At 46.4% G+C, this 14,494-nt stretch overlaps 1 protein-coding gene across 3 annotated transcripts in view; it reads left to right on the plus strand.

The window, feature by feature from the left end:
- The window catches only part of LOC109858280 (protein FAM46C-like), an 83,184-nt gene extending 68,912 nt beyond the window's left edge, over window positions 1–14,272 (plus strand). For 2 of the 3 annotated variants that reach the window (XM_020435368.1, XM_020435370.1), the window contains exon 2: window positions 11,726–14,272. In XM_020435368.1, coding sequence (XP_020290957.1) covers window positions 11,726–13,105 — 1,380 coding nt within the window. In that variant the 3' untranslated portion in view covers window positions 13,106–14,272. Of the gene's footprint in view, window positions 1–9,421; window positions 9,508–11,725 lie in introns of those variants that run through there. The other variant, XM_020435371.1, reaches the window with a different exon arrangement.
- The last annotated feature ends 222 nt before the right edge of the window (window positions 14,273–14,494 follow it).

Here is a 14,494-nt window from a genome sequence, read left to right on the forward strand (position 1 = left end):
TTTTAATTTTTAAAAATATATTTATTAATTTATTGATAATATGTATTAACACATATATTTATAAATATATATTTTATTTATTTTTGTTTTTAAACATATTTTTAAGTACATTTAATTACAATTGTAACTTAAAAACAACTTAAAACAAATACAAATCTGTCGGGGTCTCGAGTGAGATCGCCATATCAAAGGATTGTTGATATCGACGACAGATACGACAAGTCTGTTTACAAGCTCGCAATAATCGTATCGTTTAAAAGAGAGCTCTCGTTGCTTTCGCCGATCATTGCGAAGTCCGAAGCGAACAAAACTTCGCGAAACGAAGCCAGCAAGAGTCCGCAGCCTCGGCAAGGTCGTCGCGCTTCCTGTAGTAGTGGAGAAAACACGTATTGCGCCTTCGAGGTTTCCCCCTCTTTTTATCCAACTCTCCGTTTTTCCGTCCTTTTCTCTTCCGTCCTCCGTCGCTTGTTGTATTCCGCACGCTTATCCCCGCCGAAAGTTCCTGACGTCGTTTTTCCTCCACCGTCTCTCCTCTCTCTCCTCTCCTCTCTCTCTCTCTTTCTCTCTCCCGACATCAAGCGTCGTGAAGTGCCGTATCTCGCGAAAATAACAGGAGACGACTTCGATCCGAATGACGTCAGCGATTCGACGCCGGTTGATTATCAATTTAACTGTGTCGCAGGATCGACGGGCAGGCTTCTTCTCCCGCGTGTGTTGCGTGACGCACATCGCGCAAATTCGTTTGGCTTTTTTTCTTGTTTTTTTCTTTTTTTCTTTTTTTTTTTCAACGAGACACCTTGTTTCTTTATATGTTTATAATTACCTCTCTTCGTTATGGTAATCTTTCTTCGTTAAAGGCCGAAGTTTCGAAATAAATAGAGAGCAAAGAGAGAAGCAGGAAGTCGGGAAATATTGAAAGCGCAAACTAATTTCCATCTTAATTAGCGGCTATTAAATGGCGAGAGATGGATCTGGAAACGACCCGAACAGCTCAGGAAGGCTTAAGAACGGATTACTCCGGTAAAACGAGACGGTAACACAATCAAGACGCGCCACTCTTCGCGAAAATTCAAAATTAACGATTAACAAATTGCTTTTTTATCTCGCGTGTTGCTCGCGCGACGAAAACATATATCGTCGCAACGATATTAAGCGCGCTCGCGGTTTAAATGTTGTATGCTAATTTATGATAATCGGACGCGTTTAATATTGCAACGCCGCCGCCGCCAATCGACAACGTTGTTACGTCGTTATTCACATTAGAAAGGTCTGATAAATTGAAGTTCACGGATTATCATTTCGCAAACGACGCACGCCGAGCGATTGATCGATCGAGCCGCGCGCGAATTGCGCCAAAATTTCTGGATTTCTTCCCGAAAAAAAAGGTATTCGGCGAGTCGACATCGCGCCATATCGAAGTGGAAGATAAGCCTTTGTGCGTTTAAAGTCCGCGTCAATTTCCGATCGATACGTGACGTTCGGGGAATTACCTCGGTAACGCGAAGAGATAACACTTGTAAAAACAAAGCAGCTGTTGTCGCGTCGATAAATCGCATGTAAAAAATCACGAAAAAGAAGGCGGCGACTCTGGACGGGAGGAGCGGGGAGACGCAAGTGTTTAAAGCAGCGAGCACAGGCTAGTTAACGCGGCAAAGATCAATGACCAGTGACGTCACGGTCGGTTCAAGCATTGCTTGTTCACGTGTGCGCGCACGTAACAGCTCGCCTCGCCTCGCACACGCGCGTGTGTCGGGATGATCCAACACGCTGTCTGCATACGCACGGTAGTGTGTACAAATGCGGTACGCGGGAGAGAGAGAGAGACGTCCGGTTTCATCTCCGGCGACTGTTTTTTTTTCCTTCCCTTCCTTCCTCTCTCTCTTTCTCTCTCTCTCTCTATCTTTTTCTCGAGCCACGTCAGGTGGCTTGCCTCTTCGCTCTGTCGACGAGCTTCTCTCATACCGACGACTTCTCTTTCTCTGCGCTCTTCTCAATTTAGCTGCTTTTCTCCTCTCGAATCCGCGCGTTTGTTTTGTTACGTCAGCGAGAAACGATCGCAGCGAGTAACGAGAACTCGAAGAAGAGGCGCTTGCGCGATTTGTTTTCTTTTTGTCGGCAGGAATTGTTCGCTGGATTTTTTTCCGCGTATCTCTCTCTCTCTCTCTCTCTCTCTCTCTCGTAGAAATTGTCGGAATTAAATAATTAATCGGGAGAAATTTCTCTTCCGTACTTACTACGAACGTGTCTATGCTCTATCGGTTTTGTGCACGTGAGAGACGGAAAAAGTACATCGAATGCGACATAGTCGCATACGGAACGGTTCCCACGTGATCGCGATTTTTTTACGCGGTTTTATTACGACCAACCTCCCCGGTGAAAACCGGTCGTTTGCGTGTAATTTATGTACGCGCGGATTATCTGAACTATCGTTTATTCGCGGGGGCCTCGGGGGACGCGGACAATAAATAAGCGCGTTCTCTCCAATAAGGGAACAGATCCTTTTCGTCGCGCGACGGGACTTCATCGGACTGGTTTCTCGAAAAACTCGCTTCGTGGCATTTCGATTTTTTCCGCCGCGTTTCTCCTCCACGCGACGGAGATAAAACTTTCGGGTTTCTTTCACTTTTCTCCGTTTTGACGTGCGGGTCGCACAGCGCGACTTTTTTCTATACACACACACACACGCGCGCGTCGACGAGAAACAATGACGAGCGTGCACGCGCGCGCGATTCCCGGATGCGCCGCGCGAAATCGAAACTCCCCCCGCTCGTCGTCGTCGTCGTTAACACACACCCGCTGCCGATGCACCGGCTGTCGGTCGGGTGCAACGACCCCCACGGCACGAAACTGGGACATCCTCGATTCTTCTGCGACGTCGTCTCTACTCGCGTATACACGGTGACCCCGTTTTCCAGTTACGGCGACAACGACGACGCTTGTGCTGCCTATCTGTCGAACGCGCGGCGTCCGAACGCACGAAGGCCGAATATTTCATTTCGATTTTACATTCCGCTCCGTCTTATTTAATCCATAAGCGCCGCGGGAGGCCGCGTGACGCCAAGGCCTCTCGCGAGCAATTTCAGATCGCCGCGCTCTATTTTTGTCCCTTCCCCCTCTCCTTCCCTCGGTGCATGCCGCGATTCTTCAGTAATAAATTTATCACGCGCGCATTATTATTCAAGCAAGTTATTTACCGCGAGCTCTCGATGTCGTTCGCTTCGATCGCGCGGAACGTCGACGCGGCGCAAGCGGGGAAGAGAGCAGCGCGCGCTTCTCGCGAAAGCCGCGCGGAGAGGCATATCTATTCACGTCGTCCGGTAAATTCGGGAAGAATGAAGTGCAACCAGTTGCACGCTACGTTCCGTTGCACGCGAAGTTGCGCCCACACACACTCTCTTCTGGAATTGGGCGGCGCGGACCGAATCGCGTGCCCGTGACAAGCGCGACTCGCCGTCGCCTACGTGCAATTGCTAAACGCGACGACGGTAACAGCGCCGCTTTGCGTGCTGTCGACTTACGTGCAGTGATTAAAACAACCCATTCCCAGTCTATAAATAAAATATCGATAAAGCGACGCCGAGTTTAGGACAAAATGTGTCAGACTCTCTTCTTTTTTCTTTTTTTTTTTTAGTAAATTAACTTGCCTGTGTCTCGTTTGTTTGTGAATGTAAAATAATTTAAATGTCAAAAGAAGCAAAAACAAAGCAAGCTAAAGAGTCACACCGGCGCGCAGAAATTATCTTCAAGGAGATAAGCCGATTGTAACATCGGCTTTGAAAAAAAATACAAATTTTTATTTATATGAAACGATAAAATAACATGTAAAATATATATGTTTTTTTTACAGTTTGTTTAAATTCAAATCTTTCGAGCAGCTTTGTTTTTTTTTAAAGACCGGAGAACACACAGACGAAATTCGCGCTCGATGAGATACGATCGCTCTCGCGCAATCCCGTGACTTTTGTGAGAGAGTTGCCCGCGACTTTAAAGAGATGTGTTATACTTGATTCCAAAGTACGTTCACTTCTTATCCCACAAAATCACATGCGCCGTCGCGCAACTGGTTTACCATTACGAACGGGAAAGTTACGTAAACTATGCCGTCGTTAGCGATACATGAATCACATATATACACGCTTGTAAAGTAACGTTCTATAGCGCATCATTTATTTCATGCAAAACTACTCTCGCCGCGCTATAGAGAGGCTCTATAGCCGTGACAACTTGTGCGCGCGCCCGGGCAATCTTCGCGATCTTATACCATCGCGTATCTCCCATATATCCGGCTTGTGTGCATGTGTGTGTGTGTGTGCACATCATTAATTTTTATTGCGCGCATTATTCGACTTTTTACTGGCGCGATGTGCAGTATGCATCGCAACGTCTATTTTTCTGCGTGTTATCAATCATTTTTTTGTTTTTTTTTTGTTTTAGTCTTTTTTGTTGCAAATTTTCCTGTCGACACGTACAATAATACGAATAACTTGTCACTGGCGATAGCCGAGTCGCTCGAGACTGATGTTTGTTAAGAAAATATTTATAACTAAACATTTACATAAATAAATAAATAAATAAATTAAATATACATATTAAAAAAATGTACAGTAACAATACAATATGTAAATATATTACAAAAATATATTTGGAAATGTATTACATAAAATACATTGTGCAAAAGCAAATGAAACGGTAAAAAAAAATATATATATATATATATATACACAATATGTAAAATTTAAAAGTACGCTATATTTGTGTATACGCGAAGCGAATTCTTGATTATTCAGCGGAACGAGTGTTCAGAAGCGGTGACGCAGTTATATCGTTCTCCGAAAGTTAAAGGACGTCCTCTGAGAGTTAAAGGACAAGGTAAAGGGACGACAGGGATGTGTATTTTCTTTTCGAGAGAAGGAAAAGTACTTTGCTCTCGAACTTACAATTTAATCTCGTTCTCACGCAAGAGAAAAGTTTTCGTCTGGTGTACGGCCAGCAAGACAAATTCGCCAAGTCTATTGAACTTTTCGTTTCGCCAGCAAAATATTTTGTTGGCGAAGTCAAAAAAAAAAAAAAAAGAAAAAAAATAACTTGACAAATTTTTCTCGCTGACCGCGTGTGTGGGTAATTGATCTTCTTGCTGTTCCAGCGAAAATTGTTTTCCGCGCACGTAGATCGCTTCCTTATTCCCGTGCGCAACGTATCATTTCAGTTATCATCGGATGCTTAAATATTGCTGCAAAAATATGCGCGCAAAACTCGGACGAATGCAAGTGCGTCGGAAGAAATTTGTTTTTCCCTCGGATTTCGGCTCTTTCGACTTTTTCCCGAACCAAACGTTCAAACGCGACCCAACTCGTGTTTCTTCTTTCTACGTCGTTAAATCGATCACGCCGAGACACACGGTTAAAATCGTCTCGCACTCTCGACGGCAAATCTACCGCCTGTACGCACGTAAGACAGATAGAGAGAGAGAAAGGGTGACTTTTACATCCCCCGTGTGTCCCGTGGCACGTGGCGGATGACTCGTCGACAATTTATTCCGCGACATTACATTTCCCGGTTGTACGATGTAGGCCACAGAAGCGAGTGACGTTTTGCGCGAAACGGATTGACAGGGGGAACGCGAGCGGCGCACATCCGCGACAAATACGCCTGTTAAATTCTTTAACAGGCGTCGATGCCGACCGATCAATTATTTATCAATTCCCCGCGCCGCGCGCGTCTATAGTTCACCTCGCGACCTCCGCGATTCGATAAACGCTTGTGTACCTTATACGCGGAAAAGAAAAGTTTTCCCATTATACGAATGCCAGCAGGAAAAATCCGCTCCGAACCAAAACGGTTTTTGTGTCGGGCAAGACAAAAAATTCAACAAGCTCGGCAGATTGTTCTTGCTAGCTAACTAATCTTCTTGTTGTTCCGGCAATACTTTTTTTTTTCATTCGTAAATAGGATTACAAGCTTCGTTCGTCGATCGCGTTTATTCTGTTCTTCCTCTCTCTTTCTTTCTCTCTCTCTCTCTCTCTCTCTCTCTCTCTNTCTCTCTCTCTCTCCCTCTCTCCCTCCCTCCCTCCCTCCCTCCCCGCCGCGGCTTTTGCGATCGTTGATCCGCCGAACCACACTGGTGTGTGTTTTTCTTCGCCCGGTCACACGTGCGAAAATCGGGCGACGCGAAATCAGGGGTCAGGGTCGAAATAAGCGGAGCGGAAGAGACGAGACGATCGAAGGGGCGCGACGACGGGTTGTCGCCATTTAATTCGGCGATGTGGAAGAGAGAAAGAGAGAGAAAGAGAGAGGGCGTGATCGATTAACGAGCGTAGATTAGAGACGATGTGGCTCGATGTGCGAGCCACGCACGCGATTTCTCAGCATAATAATAATAATAATATTTCGTAAAATTATCGGTGCGGAATATCGCGCAGAAGAATCGCCAATTAAACAAACCGCGAGATAACCTCCGTCTTGTTACGAGCACGCGACGGACATTAGCAATTGCGAGCATTTATCGTGTCGAGTATCGCGGTTCGTTCCTTAATTCGTTATTACAATTGAACTCCATTAGAAGTAGCGAGATATTATCGCTCGATAATGCGGAATCTCGCTCAATGCTGTCGCCGACGACGACGACGCGGATGTCTTCCGGCGGAAGCGCGCGTAGAGTTCGCTCTCGGACGCACAACTCCCCTCTTCTCTCGACTGTCGTGCACGCTGCTGCTCTTGTCATCGAGAGTGGCGTGTGTTTCATGGCGCATCTGCGCGTCGCGCGACGTTATACATACAATGATAAAGGCGTGATAGGATAGGTTGAGTTCGGTTTCACTCGCCGCGTGTGTATTCTTTAAACAACGATATTTATCATCAGCGACACAACACCTCGTCGGTGAAACGCGAGTTTTGAATCTCATTAGAATTTTGTTATTAGTTTTTTTTTTCTCGACGTGTGAGAGAGAAGCGGAGACCCGAAACTCTGCTCGGGAATCGAAATTCTATCGCGCGAAAAAATCGTCGTCCCTCGGGCGAATCTCGCCGAGGTAAATGTGTCACCCGGACAGAAGTAATTGTTAGATGTGCGAATATTGTTAATCGCGTGACAATTGTTCATTGTTTTAAGGAGTTTTTAAGGTACGTTTTTAGTTACCGGCTTCCAATTGTTTTTTTTCTTTTAAATACTTCTTTGTTGATTATTTCTTTAATAAAAGTCACAGATGAAGTTTGTCTGCGGTCACTGGGACATTTACCTTATTCGTTGATTCCGTGCGCAACGTACCGTGTTCTCGCATCGGATGACGAGGAGCCGCAAGCCGCCGCAAGTATTTCCCAGACGTGTCGCCGATCTTACCGCGTTTTCACGTTGCGTCGCGCACGGCACGAGAATAAGAAAGAGAGAGAAAGAAAGAGGTAAACGCACGCGCTTAGGTATTCACGGTGTTCGCATCATCTCCGAGAGAGTCTCCGAGATTTGCTTCGCAGGTCGGCGCCGTTGCCTAGCGACGAGGAATGCAGACGTTTACACCGGGATGCAATTTGCATCAGATGACTATTTGGACTCGAACGTCGCAACGCTCTTCTATAATTGACCGCAGCGAATTTCACATTCATCACTTTCCAACTCTCCTCGTCCTCGTGTGGACGACACGTTTGCCTTTGCGCTACACGCCGCGGTTGTCCGCCGTATCAATCTTCGTTGTAATAAACGCGCGCGCGCGATGCGAAGTTTCGCGTTTTATCTTTTTTTTCAGATAGGGCGGCGCGCCGTTTCATCGGCAATTGTAACGCGGTTTTGTTATTATTTTTCAAATAAAATACTTGGCGCGCGACGATATCGCGAGAAACGGGACACCGGGACAATTGCAGCGCGCATCAAAGAAAGATACAGAGTGTCTGTCCCATAACGTCGAGAGTAATCGCGGTTTCTCTCGTTTTGCGGCGGAAAAACGCGCGTGTAAATTCCCGCATTGACGCGCGCGGTGGTTTTCGCGTCTCCGCCACATAGACGCAATTTCCTCGCAGTGGTGGTTTTCGCGTTTTATCGAAAAACAAAAAAAAAGTTTGTGTGTGCGCGCGCGCGCACGCTCGATGCGTAATGTCACCGAGTCTGCGCAGAATAAAACGGCGTAAAAGCGCGCGGGGGCGAGGAGTCGACGCTCCCCGGCAAGAGGGGGATAAGCACCTGAAAAAAAATCCTGGATTGTGACAAATATATGTAACTGCGCGAAAATTTTATCCCTTCTTTGTTTGCGCGTACGCGCGCGCAACGATAAAACGCGGCCGGTGCGCGAAATATTCTCGTTACGAACGAGAGAAATATATAGCGCGCGCGTAATGTACGTAAAACGTGAGACTCTAACCGGCTTTGACGTGGGTTGACGATTGCTGGGTGTTGGTAAAATCGATAGCACTTGGCGAGAGAGATAGTCTCGGTCCTGTTTCTCTCTCTCTTCCCCCAGCGCGAAACGTGGGCGTTCGTTGATGTATATACCCTATCTGTGACGCTTCTCTCCCACCCCCTTCGGCTTCTCTCTCGCATGTCACATCCCTCCGGACGTACGCATCGGGTGTCTCGGACGGAAACGACGAAGCCGCGCGTATCTTTTGCTATTTAAAAAAAAAAAAAGAAAAGAAAAGAAAAAAAACACTCACCTGGAAACAGTCTGTTGAGTTTCCTTGAGTCCCGCTGATTTGGATTTGTAATCGCTTTGAAGCGGATAATTGCGTCTTATTTTCCTGATAATTGTTTCAAGTTTTGTACGCGCGGCTTTCAAATATCCTTATCGAGGAAGAGATCTCTTTCTCTCTCTCTCTCTCTCTTTGCCAACCGTAAAGTTTATCTTACCTTAAAGTGTATTCTAAATTCGCTCGCAATCTTCTCTCGTTGTCTGTACTATTGGAATAATCGCCTTTTCTCTCGGTCTCAAGTAATTCGTAATTGAAAAGAGGAACACAGGGTATCTTCAAAGACACCTCGAGAAAAGGAAAACGAGAGATAGATAGACTAGATAGAAGAGAGAAAGAGAGAGAGATAGAGACGAGAGAGACAGAGAGACCGAATTGAATTCACTCCTCGCAGACTACAATCTTCATTCAGTACCACCCTCGCATTCTCTCCCGCGTGACGTCATAGAAGGCACCGTGGCGTTCACTACCCCCCAACTGCGCGCGCGCGCACACAGACGTACACACGGACGATCCAGGACTACGTCCTCCCGCTGCTAATGACAGTGGTAGTGGGTATTGGACGTAATAGAGGGCTTCGCACTAGAGGCCTGCTACACCCTCTTAGTTGCCGTTCGCCGGTGTTGCTGCGGTTGCTGCAGCAGCACCAGCAGCTGCTGCTGTTGCTGCTGCCGCCCCGCCACCCGCTGCCGATATCTCGCCGCTCCTCCGCCTTTCACTCGCGCGGGCTCAGTTCGCTGATGTCTCTCATCAGCTGCGGATCTTCTCGAACGAGAACCCAATCCGACGTAATATCCGGTTGGTATCCGCAACGTACTTGACAGCGCGTAATACCAGGTACTCACAGATATTAACTAGCGTTTTTCTCCGATACTTGTTGGGATCGCGCCTGGTGTCGAGAGCGTCGCATCGCACCGCACTTGTGGATTCTTCGGTTTCTTTGGGGAGTTTCTATCTCTCGCGCGTCTCGGTTTTTCGAAGAAGCGCTCCGAGTTACTCGCTCGAGAAACATTGAACTCGCGGTTTTCCTACCCCGGAAGTTTTCCCGGCGACGAGATTTGTGATTTGTTTTTTTTTTTTTTAATGTGTCGTAGATTTTTTTTATTTTGTCAAAAAGAAAAACAAAAATGAAAGGGACCGTTGGAATTCTCTTGTGTGCGCGACAACACGTCGAAACTTCATCGCTGTGGTGGAAGATGATATTATACGTGTTCGCAGTGTTTGTTTCGAGTCGCTGAATATAAATGACGCTTTCCCAGTTTCTCTCTCTCTCTCTCTCTCTGTCTTTATTATCGCGATTACACACGTGAAGTTTCGCGCTTGAAATGAAGGTGCAACGCTTGACACTTTGCTCTACGTCGAAAACTCGTTTTGCTTCGTGAGTCATTTGAATAGGCAAATAAATGTGTGTTTGGAAACGCGGTGCTTTTACTCGAGCGAGCAACTCTTTCTTACGTTCGCGCTCTTGACATCTCTCTCTATCTCTCTTTCTCTTTCTCTCTTTCTCGGAGCCGCGCAAAATTATCTTATTAAAGTTATCATCTCTGCAAACAAGTACAATGTACCTGTATATATTGTGTAATTTTCTTGTTTCTGTCGCGAGTGCTGTTTTTCTACGTGCTTGAGGTAACGTCATTGTGAATTGTCAAGCAACACGGTCAGATTGATCGATCCGCGGATTTTTTATCTTTGCGAATTCACGTTCCGAGGCGAGTACGTTACAAACGTTAATTAAGATATAAATAATTCAGATTTTGAAAACAAAAAAAACAAAAAAAAATACGGACGGTTTTTTCTTCGTCGAAAAGATACAAGCGCGATAAAAATTATTTATTGCAGGAGATGCGCGAAAATGCGGCTCTTCCGCTTCTTCTTCTTCTGCGCGTTCCGATGTCAATAAGCGGTAATAGCGACTTTACCTTGTGTGTGTCAAAGAGACACATAACCGTGATCTTGATTGCGTAGCATCTGACGGAGATAACAGCTTGTTTTGTTATTTCCAAGTGTGCGTGTTATCTGTCACAATAAAAACGACACACACGAAGACGAAAGCCGGAGGGGGTATAAGGAGAGTTCGTTGCATCACTCGTTGTCGGGACGAGAGAATGACTTCTATTGCGTTACTTACTTTCGTATAAAAAAAAATATATATACATAAATATCCGCGAAATTAATGTACTGTGTATTATCTTTCGCAACGTTGGAGAATTTCGCGGAGAAGATACTTCGTTACATTTCCGCACAAATGTGTTTCCACACAAACATGTTCTAGATTTTCGGGCGTTGCTAAAATACTAACAATAAAAAGTCGTCGAATTAATTAAATAAATTTAATTAGTAGATTAAATCAAACGAAACTCGCGCGCGCGCGCTTCTCGAACTTGTTGCGCTTTTCGGAATATAACACCGGACGATGAAAGCCATAACCGGTCGAAGGTTCAGCTCGAATACGCGGCGCTCTCGACGTTATATACGTTGCACACCCGGACGTAACCTCGTGGCATTTCTCGCCGTGCACTCGTACACTTCGAGTACCATGACATAGATAGCAGTCGAAGGGCGTGCTCGACGATGCGCCACTCTCGTCGGAAATTTGCGAAATTTTCTGAAACATTTTTTTATTTCCACTTTAATCTCCGCGCCTGAACACTTCGGGAATTAGAACGAAATGCGGCACGTCGATCGATCGGAAAGGTCGCGAAAGGTCATAACGCGTAAACGATTGCGAGAAGAAATAAAAACACAAGGTTTTGACTTTTTTTGTTTTTAGTGTTTCAACGTCTTTATTAGTTTTTTTTTTTTATGTATGCAAAATCGAAGAAATTGTTTACAGAAAACATGTTTATCACATAGATAACGCGATAAAGTTCGCACAATTTTCACAATAATTAATAAATTGTTTGTATGTACAAATTGAAGGAACTGTTTACAAAGAACAATTTCATCCAAAAGATAACGCGATGAAGTTCGCACAATTTTCGTAATAATTCGCTGAATCCATTGTGTTTCGAAGAAAAGCGTTGCGTAACGATCTCGTATCTTGTGATTGTTGCAGTGTGGCTCTCTGGAGATCGGCGAAGAACGCCAGCGTCGGGTCGCTATGATGGAGTCGCTCTGCCAGGTGAACGGCAGCAAAACCAACAGCAATGGGGATCTTAGCAACGAGACCAACAACAACAACAACAACAACAATACCAAGAGCAACACCCACAACAATAGCAGCACCAACAATAACAACAGCAATAGCGATTGCACCGATCCTCAGCAGAGGTTGGCGGTGCTGAGCTTCGAACAGGTGCGCCGTCTGAACGATGTGATGAACGAGGTTGTGAGCATCCACGGGCGTGGAAACTTTCCCACTCTGGAGGTCCGACTGAGGGATCTCGTGACAGTAGTGCGCAGCAAGCTGGAGACCGATCCGAGCAACGGGGGCGCTGGCATGAGGGTACGCGACATTCGGCTGAACGGCGGTGCCGCTTCTCACGTGCTGGCCACCGAGTCCCAGCCCTACAACGACCTGGATCTTATCTTCGCGGTCGAGCTCTCTAGTGGCCGCAACTACGACAAGGTCAAGGCCGCGGTGCTCGGCTCCTTGTTTGACTTGTTGCCGGAAGGCGTGAGTCGCAAACGCATCACCACGTGCAGCTTGAAGGAGGCCTACGTGAGCAAAATGGTGAAGGTGAACAACGACGGTGACCGGTGGTCCCTGATCTCTCTTGGCAATTCCCGAGGCCACCGGAACGTCGAGCTCAAGTTCGTCGATTCGATGAGGCGGCAGTTCGAATTCTCCGTCGACTCCTTCCAGATCGTTCTTGACTCCCTGTTGCTGTTCTACGAGTGCAGCAAGCTGCCGATCGCCGAAAACTTCTATCCGACCGTGGTGGGTGAGTCCGTGTACGGTGATTTCCAGGAGGCGCTCTACCATCTGCATAAGAAGCTTATCTCGACGAGGCATCCCGAGGAGATACGCGGCGGCGGTTTGCTCAAATACTGCAATCTCTTAGTGAAAATGTACAAACCGGCGCAACCGGAGCACATCAAGACGCTCGAACGGTACATGTGCTCAAGATTCTTCATCGACTTTCCGGACATAGGACAGCAGCGCTCGAAGCTCGAAAATTATCTGTGGAATCACTTCGTCGGGCCCGAGGAGGAGGCTCTCAAATATCAGTACCTGATGCTGTTGCACAGCGTCGTCGAGGAGTCGACCGTGTGCCTGATGGGCCACGAACGGCGGCAGACACTCGCCCTGATACAGAATCTTGCCTACCAAGTGCTCTGCCAGGAGCAGCAGCAGCGGCTTACGAGCCATCAACAGGCGCCGCAAGGACCGCCCGCTACCTACGTATACGCCAACGGCTATTATTACGCGCCGGTGATACCCACGACCGCGTGTTACACGTGCACCTGCAACTGGATGGCGTGCTCGTCGTGATGCGACGATATCGACGATAACGCTGTGTCCGTAGACGCCGCTAATAACATCACCACCGCCGCCATTTTCACCACCGCTCTCGCCAGCGCTGATCGCGCTACCATGATCGATCGTTGCGACATTAACGACTTCAATCATGATTCCTACAGCTCGTGGTACCAAAGGTACGAGTACAAGATTTGTTACTTCTGCACTTGTGGCTTTTACTGTCCGTTCGAGAAAGACTTCTGCTGCGTTTGTGGTACCTCTCAAGACGCCGAAGAGAACTCGTCCAAGAACAAGGACATCAGACATTTCGCGTCCAACGTCAAAGAATCTGAGCGTCTCAGTTGACGTTCGCTGGACGTGTCGGAGTGATGCGAGATGATACAAGTGGTGAAAAGAAATGAAGCGTCCATTGGTGATCGCTGATGAATGCGGGAACAACCAAGTTGGCGATCTGAAAAAAAAAAAACAAAAAGAAACGGCGTGTTCGGATGGCAAACGTACAATATCGTCGATGCGACAAAGAGAGAGTGTCAGGTTATAGACGAGGGAGATGAAAGGAACCAGATAACTTACTCTTATCTACCTGGTTCTCTGTTCGCGAGTGCTGCTCTTTCTAGGCACTTCTGTAAAACGCTCGGTGGCGATTTGCCGCAGCAAAAAACAAGTTCGGACCAAAACGCTGGTATCGCTTACGGTCGCGGCGAAACAACCAAAATACTACAAGACTCCAGAAACAATGTGTTGTGCCTAAAAATAAACAAAAACAGCAAGATCAAGAAACATTCAAAGAAGACTAAGAAGATTTTGACGGAAAGTAAAAAAAGACGTTTTTCCGAATACGATTGAACGTCAACCGCTAGCGAGAGAAAGAGATAGAGAGAGAGAAAGAGAGAGAGAGAGAGAGAGAGAGAGAGAGAGACGGTCTTTGGAATTTCGGAAGAACGGACATCGGGCGTCGTGCCGGAATGTGTGTTGTCAACAAAACACACATATGTACACAAACACACATACAAACACACACACAAACATCGACTTCTAGACGCCGTGTTCGAGCAAGAAAGCAAGAGAAAGAACCCTGGAAGACGCGAGGTAAAAAACAATCTCCACAGTGGGAACACTCGGTGCGAAACAGAAGAAGAGAGAAAAGAGAAGAGTCGGAAAAAAATAAAAAAAAAAAAACAAAAAAAATAAACAAACAAGCGTGTGTCGATAGATGTGAAAAAAAGTATGACTCGATTAAACGAACGAAAGGCGCGTTCCTCTTAACATCAGCTTTTTTTCGTTGCTTTCTCGGTTTTTTTTTGTTTTTTTTTTTTGTTTCTCTCTCTCTCTCTGTCGAGAGAGAAAACCGATCGCGTGCCGAAATTGAAGGAGAAAAAGAGAATTCGTTTGTGGAAAAAC

The sequence above is a fragment of the Pseudomyrmex gracilis genome, unplaced genomic scaffold, assembly GCF_002006095.1.
Source record: "Pseudomyrmex gracilis isolate BER0280 unplaced genomic scaffold, ASM200609v1 scaffold_196, whole genome shotgun sequence".
NCBI lineage: Eukaryota > Metazoa > Arthropoda > Insecta > Hymenoptera > Formicidae > Pseudomyrmex > Pseudomyrmex gracilis.